Here is a 9797-nt window from a genome sequence, read left to right as displayed (position 1 = left end):
TGAATAAGATAGAGTGTAAGTTCGAGTTTAAGGAGAGTGAGGAGTAAAAAGGGTATGCCTTGAATTCTTCCTCCTACACAATTATCTATTATCGTGTTAGAAAAGGGTTGAGTTAGTTTTCACAGTTGTGAGAGTGGAGTAGTACTCAATCTCTTGCTGTACTTTCTATATATCTTGATAGTAATTAAATTCCTACCAGATTATCTGTGAACGTACGCTTAATGCTGAACTACGAAATTTCTTGTATTCTTTTATTTCTTATAATTTTGTTATATCTTTACCAATTATAGTGCGAGTGGTCTTTGCGGACCAACAATAAGAAAGGCAAATCCGCTCCTACGACCTAAACTTACACCGACGAAGCATGGAATACTTGGGGCATTTTTTTTATTTGTTGGTCCCTCCTGCAAAATAGGTTAAATAAGCTTGTTAATTTCCTACAAATCTCATCCTCAATCAAGCAACCATTTGTTATTTAGCTACCAGGATATATATTAACTAAACAAATCTACTTGAAAGCAAATTCAGAGGTCAGGCTGCAGGCCCTGTGAGCAGTCATGGACTGCGCAGGAATACCAAATTGGTTGAGTTCAATCCTGAAGCTGCAATCTGTCATACAGTGACAAGATCAAATATAGCAAATTTAGCGTTTTGAATTCCTATTTCACCAAAGCTAAGCTGGTAATAAGAACAGATTTAGCCCAGTTTGAAACTATATACGTGAAAAGTAAGTGTTCATTGGGAAAAATATTTGATCAAAACTACGAGCGGCATCCTATATATAAGAGAAAGGTTGCCTTCAGGAGTGATCCATTTATCGAATTATCCGTTTTTTAAGATCTTATGATATTTCTAGTTAAGATCATATTTCATAGGCATTTTAAAAATTTAATCATTCTTTAGATCCAAATTAAGTGTTACTACTTACTTGGTAAGTAATTAGAGATTATTTTTGTCTATTTATAAGTAGTTACTGCTCATAGCAAATTTGTAAATTTTTTAAACAATTTATATGTATGACGGTGATTTTATTAATTAAAAATTAATTATAAAGAATAAAAATATTTTAAACTAATAGTATTATAGATGTAATTAATAAAATAATAATTAAAAAATATTAGTCTAAATTATTGACATTATTTACTAATTAGAAAATACTTACAGTGCTAATTAAAATCTTTGAATAAAATTTTAATTAAAAATGCTAATTGAAATTTTCAATTACTTCTTTAGTTTGGCAATATTGAAAATGTCAATTCAAAATGTTTATTGAAAAATATCAATTACTTATTAATTAGAAAATATTGAAAATGTCAATTAAAAATGTTAAATAAATTATATATTAATAAATTTAGTACTAAAAATATTTACTTAATTATAATTTTTAATGAGAAAATGCTACTTAAAAATTTTAACATAATGTTATAATTATATATTAATTTTTAGTATTATAATATATCAATTAAATATTAAATATAATATTATTATTTTTAAAATTTTAATCTATAATTTTGCAATTATATACTACTTTATATTATCACAATATATTAATCAAATAATTAGTTATAAATATAATAATTTTATTCACATGATAATAGTATACATTCAGACAACAATCACATGAATATCCAAATAATACTTATAATCAACATGTTTTTATACTCAACCAAATAGTATTTACCACTTTCAAAGATTTTTTCAGTTCCATACTTATTATCAAATATTCAATTTGAAGAACACAAAATGGGAGTAATGATTACCTTTCTGTAGTGAATGCAGGCTTCCAATGTTTATATTTATAAAAAAAAACAGACGATGATCTACAAAGTTAAATTAGGGAAATTTCAAATCAACTATTTCTATTTCAATTTATCATTTGTTTTTGAAAAATTGCCCTAAACTTATGCAATGGTCTTTTGTCTGCTGATAATATCATAATACCAGCTGCAGTCACTCCTGTGTCTGCCAATATCAGATCACCATGCTAATCACAGAATCCCAAAAGGAACTGAAGTGGTAATCTGTCTGGAGTAGGCCAAATAAATTATGTAATTAAGCATAAGAAACAGCAGCAGGACAATAAAGCAACAGATCCATGGATATGTTCAGGTTCTCCACTGTGAAGATAATATTTACACAAGTCAAAGTGAATACTAATTATTCATTCCATCCAGAAAGAATACCAAAATGACTTGCAAAAAATTTCACAGCAGAAAGCCTTTCTTTCCATTAACAAAGAAAACAGGAGTCCATTTTGGGGTTCAAAACAAGCCACAAAGAACTCCCCATATTTACATCATCAGAAAGCAAGCACCATTCGAAGAACTATTCATGTGTGTTTTAAAAAGAAAACTTACTAGGCATTACATCCTCCACAAGGGCTAAAAACCCTAGAGAACAAAATGAAACACATGTCTGTTGTGTGGTTTTTTCTTTTGCGGTGGGGGTGGGGTCATGGATACAATGGGAAGCAACCAAAAGCAAAACAGGAGGAGCCTCGGTCGATACTCATCAAAACATTACTACTATTCAGTATCGTATGTCCTTCATATCTTACTTTTTTGAGCCACAATGGAAGTTACGCAAACCTGCTTCGCTGTCTTTCATTCCTTTCTTGGAACCTTGGAGCTGCAAGGAATTAGTTGAACATGAGATCAATGAAAATGATGTCTGAAATGGAGAATCATAATGACAAACCCACTTTACATACCAAGTCCATTAGCCTCAGATGTTCTCATGATTCTAAGCTTCTTCACGGAGCTAACAAACATCCTGAAGACAACATAAACAAAGAGGTAAATGAAGTGGGAAAACAAATAAATAAATAAAACCTCTACAATTGTAAAAGCATCCTGAAGACACAATTAGCAGACATAAATAAAAAAATAGCCCTGACATATTGAGGTTTGCTTTCTTCACGAATTATTTCTAGAGCAGAGAATATTAACTAGCCAATTCGATGTGTGACCTCTGAATAAAGAGTACACAACCGTGACACGCAAATAATTTAGATGACATCAAAGAAGTTGGGTGAGAATTTACTGAGCTTCTTCCATGCTTAACATGACCCTCCAGGTACAGTTTCAAAATTGATATAATTGTAACACTGCAATTAGAATTTTGGACCCACGTGTGTTCTTGTGTCTGCATGCACATTCGCACACATCCAGGAGATCTGAGGCCACTAATCAGCAAAATAGTTACGAAGTCCATGCATTATAACTTCTTACAGTTTGTTTCATCTTTTAAAGAACAGTACATCACATGGTTTAAGACAACATCAATTTGTGCTTACAAGGGGACATTCTTTTAGAGTCATTGAATTAACTTTTGATTTCTGTGGACTCATCTCTGAATTGAAGGTGAAACACAAGAAGATAAAACCAAGATAAACACAAATATTTCTTTTGGCATGGATATGATAGTGATTCATGCAAACAGGACCCAATTGTGAGGAGTAAAAGAAAGGGAAAAAGGTATAATCTCTCTGCTGTATGTCTCACTTTCCCACACATCAGTTAAAAATTTCAGCAAAAAATCTTGATATAAATCTTGATATTTTTTGCACCTCACATTTGGGATGTGCAAGAACCAGCTTAATTTGATGTTCGTTCAAATTAAAATAGGCTGGACACAATATTCCAAAAAAAATAAAAAATCATTGACCATAGGCTAATTGCCCACGTTCATCAATTCCCAATAATTGCAAACAGCACCAAGGAAAACCTGTCGCAAACCAAACCAAAACCTGCCCGGGCAACTGAACTACAGTGGGTTCATTCAAGTTCAGCTCTTGGGACACTTGAACATTTAAAAAAAAATAAAGTCCAGAAATATATATAATAAAAAGAAAACGAGCAATGGCAGCATTTATCCTCCATCAACCATCAATTTCATCACCCTAAACTGAAGAAGAGAGTGACCATAATAATGATAAAGTGAGTAATAATTTACACAAACAAATGAATTAATGATGAATATAAGCATACTTTACGTTAGAGGACAAAAACTAGTAAAAAATAAAAGATATACATGTAGTTATGGGTGGTTTCAGGTTTTGAAAAAAAAAAACAACTCCAATGTAGAACCATACCAAATATGTTAATTCTCCATCCAAATTAGAACCAAACAAAAAACACTAAGAACCAAAACAAACTAAACCAAATCAACCAGAAGAGGTCAGATTGGTTTTATTTTCATCTTGGCTGTACCTATTGGGTGGTATAGACTATCTATCATGTAGGTCCTACTTACTGAGCCCCAGAGAAGGTCAGATCTTCATATTGTCCAAATATTTGAAAAACTTTATGTTTTGCAAATCAAAATCAATGAATGTTGCAGATTCACCTTTTTTCTAAATTACAGACGGCTGAAACCATTCAATCATTCTAATTTGTCAGTTAAGGGCTTACAAAACATGTATATCAGGCATGATGCTATAATAATGCTCGGGAATTCACTTTTTGGTTCTGAGCTCAGATAACAGACACTCAAGAATTTATGCTTGTGTTGTACAGAAACAGAATAAATTTTTAGATAAATTATCTGTTTAAATTAATAAATACAGTGCCAGTGTCGCAAACTTGCAATGATAGAAGGAAAATACATTACCCCCATGGAACATCTCCAACAAGCATCCAGTCTCCATCTTTGTCTTCATAAGTCAGCACAAATTCATATGATCCATCCAGCAGTTTTGGAGGCCTTGATGCTTCTAATATTACGCCATCCTCCTCTCCACTTGATCCTACAACAAACATAATTCCAAATTTATTTGCAAACAACTATCCAGCTGCTAAAACTACTTATTACTGACTTTTCTAGAAACATCAAACTCATTTTGCTCAAATCAAGCCCTTAGATTTTAATAAGATTTCAAGATTTAACATTTACTGTCAGTTTCAATTCATTTTAAAATTTTGAGATTTTGTTTGTATCCAAAAATTATAATCAAGTTTAATTAATAGAGGAAAAAAGAAACAAGAATATGGAGAGAATTTTCCATATTTAAAATTGAATCTAATTAAAAATATTATATTAAAAAGATCCATTATTAATCTTGGAAAATGTTCAAATTTCTGGAGGACAAAAATTTACATCAGAAGTTTGAACCTCAACTGCAACAAAAATAAATAAATCAGGAAGCATTAGCAGAGGATCACATAACACACAATAGCATTTCAAGTAATGTGACACAAAATCACATCCAACCAAACACAATAGGCAGAAAGAATGCTAAACAGTGATTGCTTGATTGACTCTACATAGAATGCTAGACAGTGATTGCTTGATTGACTCTACATCTACAACAATGACAACAAAGCCTCAAACAAAGTCCCACCACATAGAGGTCAATCATATAAAAAATCTTCTGCGCTTGGCTCACAGTCCAAGGCAGCAAACACTGAAATTGAAGGCACATCATTTGTTACGTATATCAATCCAACTATTCCTAAGTCTACAAATTGCCTGTAACCACAATGAAATTAGTTTCCAAGTCTAGTCCTAGCTTTGTATGAGCGTATTAGCTTCAAACTTTATCTTTGCGAACTACATCGCTAATCTACCATAAGATTTTCATTTCAACTATCCTTTTTCCCCCTTGGTAGGATGATCCTAAGAATGCATAAACTAAACAAAAAAACTCAATAATCCTTGGAAAGGATATATCCTCAATCAAATGATTATCATCTAACAAAACCTAATTAAAAAAAAAAACATAATACATAGCCAATTTGGCCTAAAGAAAGACAACATGATTCAAATAAGCTTGCAATGCTACAATGTTGCCAACAATCAACTGAAAAGAGCTTCTCCTTAAAAGAACCTTTCAATTCTAGATCACATTTTTAGCATCACCTTCCACAAGAAATCTGAAAATAAATGTCCTTGACCAGTTGACAAAGCAAACAAAATGGCATTAGCCTCAGCAACCTCTGCAGACCAAGCACAGCCACTTTGGTACATATGCAGTCTAGTGGCCTAAGATTTAATCAATGTAATATGGGTTGTCTTAACTCCTAGTGATCCCGTAAAATGATATTTATTTCAATTTTAGAGGCATTTGGTGATCACATAGCATGCCAAATTGCCAATTTCCAAATACAGTTCTCCATTAACCAACCTGTTTTGACTCTTATGTGCAACATCTTTGACTTTTCCTTCTCTTAAATGATTCATGCAAGATAATAAATTTACAAATTTAGGAACTTCTTGACCATTAGTTTTATTTTATTTTTTTTCATTGTTATCCACTCTATAATTACTAAAATTGCATTGCATGTATCCTACCATCCCTTAATTCTAAAGCATGCATCCACTGCACTAGCTTCGATTCTGTTTTTCCTTTAGTTTCACCTATTAAGATAAACATCATTGCCTCGCATCAACCTCAGCCATCTTGGATTATGGATATGCCTAATAAGTTCATCCATAAATAATGGAAAAGAGAAGTATTCAAAGCCAATACTTCCATGTAAACATATTGTTACTAGAAATTTAGTTTCTCCTATAATCCTAGCATTATTCGTCAACTGACTACGCTCCCTTTTCTCTAGAGCCCAACAGAACACTTACCAGGTTGTGCTAGTATAAACTTCCTCTAAATCAATAAAAGCTATACGCAAAAACCAATTATTTTTTTCCTAATTGTTTTTCTTGTCTTCCTAATAGGCATGTAGACAACCAAATTTATTGACTCTCAATAATTAAATTGTTGAAACAGCATTTTTTAAAAGATGGGAAAAGAAATAGAGGATAAGGCATCATGCTTAAAAACAAAAAGGACGATAAAACGCCCCCCAAGGAAAAGAAAATTATAGCAAAGTAACCCTATAGTCCAGCTGCAAAGCACCAAAGTAATTCCTCCAAAGAACCCAAAAAGGAAAAGCCCAAAAAGAGGCTTGGAGCACAACTCTATCCCAAACCAAAGGTAGGGGAATGAATTTAACCCAGAAGATCACAACACCCAAAGGACACAAAAGCAAGCACAGCTCTAAAGTTGCGATCTTTTGTGCCTCTCCAAAACCCATAAAACTTCAGAAAGCATTCCATATAGATGGACAGATCCATATCACATTCTCCAACTTTAATTAGGGAACTGTATCATCATTAAAGTTGATATGAAAAGAAAAGAAAAACTCACCCATTGCATTGATGGTCGTAGAAGGTGGATGGAACATGTGTTCCAGTGTTTGCGCTAAGGTCTCATAGCATGAATGAGAACTCAGATCGACCTTCCTTCCAATAGGGATTCCATCCATCTTCACCTTCACAAACAGGGAAGTTCTGAGATGCCTATTCTCTTTAGCTTTGCCATTGCTTTTTTCACTTCCATTGAACGTCTTCTCCACCATTGCATTATCGCATTTACCCTTACAAATGACTGGGCTCAGTTCTTCAGGACCTGATGATTTTGCTTGGTTACACAAGCTGTTCATTCTATATGATCTTATAGGAGGCCATCCCACAACTTGACTGCTCCATGCAAGATTCAAATTACAAGAAGAAAAATCAACCCGCCACACCAATTAGAGAAGCCACAAAAGACAGAATTCAAATCAACAAAGAAAAACACCCAAGAATAGAAATGATCACTCAAGTCGATTTACTTAACGGAAGTACAATAAAAGGAGTAAGAATGTAAGAAACGAAAGCAGATAAAAAAAAGGTACTAACCAAAAAAGAAAAAAGAAAAAAATAAAGAAAAGTAAATGGAAAGAAAAGGGGTAGAAACACCTAAAATTCATGCTCATGGTGTTCTAGATAAATTTTCTTCAAAAGAAAAAAGAAAAATTTGAAGGCGATCGATCCTGCAAATCATGTTACCTTATGCCATTAGCAGTAGCAACAGAATCAGCAGGTCTTTTGGTGCCAACAGAAAGATTAGCTCTGTTCAATGACGAAGAAGAAGATGAAGAAGACGGCGACTGACGGAAATCCTTCACTATAAAGATTTTCGGTTGTTGAGCCCACCTGCCACCACCACCACCTCCCCCAAGGCTCAAGCCCAGACCCAAGTCAAGCTCGGAGTCATCCTCCGCATCCGGGTACGAAGAAACTTCAGTGGACATCACAGGGTTGTCCTGCTCCACCATCTCCTCCTTCGACACCGTCGACACCGACCCACCCGAAGACCCTCCCGACGACGCGCGGCCGCCGCCTGCAGCACCCAAAACACCCTCCATAGAAATTCCTGAAGCCCAGACCCAAACAAACCGTAAAGGGTGTTGAGAGGAAGATGATCGCGGGAGAGAAGGAGAGATAAGAGGTGCTTTAAAGGAAGGGTTTCGCTTAAATTGAAGCAAGAGACAGGAAAGAAGGAACAAAAAGAGGCAGCGAATGCGTGCACAATGATGACAGTGGAAACGGGTGTTTGGCCTTGTTTGGTGGGTAGGGTTTTAGAGAGAAAGAGAAATATGGGAGGACAGAGCGTTTTCGAACAGAGGGTGAGGGGGCTTGGTGTGGCGGTGGAGAGGTGATGATTGTGGTGGGACCGCCCTGTCGGGGTTGTGCGCCACCAGTCAAATCCGTCTCTCCGGCCAATTTGATTTTTAGGTGTTGTCTTGTTTTGTTTTTAATTTGCTTTTTTTTAATTTATTTTAAATTGCCTTATTTACTTATTTATTTTGGATATTAATTTCGGGCGGTGATTTCACGCGCCGGTGTCAGCTGGCGTTAGTAAAGATGAGTGGACTGCCCAACTATCACAAATAAATACCCTCCAGCGCCGCTTGCACTTTCCTTTTATTTAAAATTGTAAATATTTATTACTCATAAATGAATTTGTAATTTATTATTTGACTTTTATATTCTAATAAAATACTTTCAGACATTCCTCTTTGTAACCTTATCAATGTCAATGCAATTAATTTTGAATTAGGTTAGAAATTATCACTACGTTCCACCACTGCATTTGCATATATATTAAAACACCTTTATTTTTAAAATCTAAAAACAATTATATCACAACTTTTACTACAATATTTTTAAATTAGCAAAAAACTTGGTTTGCATCAAATGGAAAGGTTCGCATCAGATCGAGCCATACAATGCTAGTTAATCCATTTTATCATATGCTCCGACTCGCTAGGAGTGAACATAATTTGATTTTAATTGATTTAACTGGTCAAATTCAGTCGGCTCAATTCGGTTAATTTTTAATTTGATTCGGTTCGATTTTATAAGTTGGTAAATTTGGTTATTCAATTTTCGATTCAGTTATGGAGAAAGTAAATTTCGATTAATCGATTTAACAGAATTATATATTTAATTAATAATTAACTATAAATTATATAATTTAGGGTTCCCCTAAATCCATAAATTCTCAAATTATTAAATTAATTAATAATTCAATACAAATAATTAAGTTGAATTTATAAAACATAAAAATTATACAATCATATTTTTTTCATAATTAATTATAATGTTATTCGGTTAACCGAATTAATCAAATATTCGGTTCAGTTGGGTTACTATTCGGTTAAGGAGTGTAATTCGGTTGGTTCGATTAAAATGGAGAGCTAACCGAAAAAAATTTAGTTAATTGGCTGAACCAATTAATTGCACACGCCTACTACTTGCTAGTTTAAATATTTGAACATAACATCTCGAATATGAAAATATCAACACCAATAAAATACTCATCATCGTGTAAGTAATATTAATTTTAGACATTGTTGGCAAAGACACGTGCATCGTACAAAGTAGTATTAGTTTCTGATATAAAAATAAATTTATTTGAAACAACTATTATTAATTTTAAAATTAACAAATATTTTATTTTAACATAAAAATAT

General features: G+C 33.4%; 1 protein-coding gene across 1 annotated transcript; it reads right to left on the bottom strand.

The window, feature by feature from the left end:
* Positions 1-2202: 2202 nt before the first annotated feature.
* Positions 2203-8546, bottom strand: LOC131155211 (auxin-responsive protein IAA11-like). Its single transcript, XM_058108187.1, has 5 exons — positions 7828-8546; positions 7145-7476; positions 4612-4747; positions 2711-2772; positions 2203-2628 (listed from the first exon to the last, which is right to left on the bottom strand). The coding sequence occupies exons 1-5, from the start codon at positions 8184-8186 to the stop codon at positions 2579-2581; spliced, it is 939 nt and encodes a 312-aa protein (XP_057964170.1). The 5' UTR covers positions 8187-8546; the 3' UTR covers positions 2203-2578.
* Positions 8547-9797: the final 1251 nt, after the last annotated feature.

Source organism: Malania oleifera, chromosome 5 (assembly GCF_029873635.1).
Source record: "Malania oleifera isolate guangnan ecotype guangnan chromosome 5, ASM2987363v1, whole genome shotgun sequence".
In the NCBI taxonomy this organism is placed as follows: Eukaryota; Viridiplantae; Streptophyta; class Magnoliopsida; order Santalales; family Ximeniaceae; genus Malania; species Malania oleifera.
The sequence above is the reverse complement of the archived record's forward strand: the minus strand, read 5'-3'. Positions and strand labels throughout refer to the sequence as shown.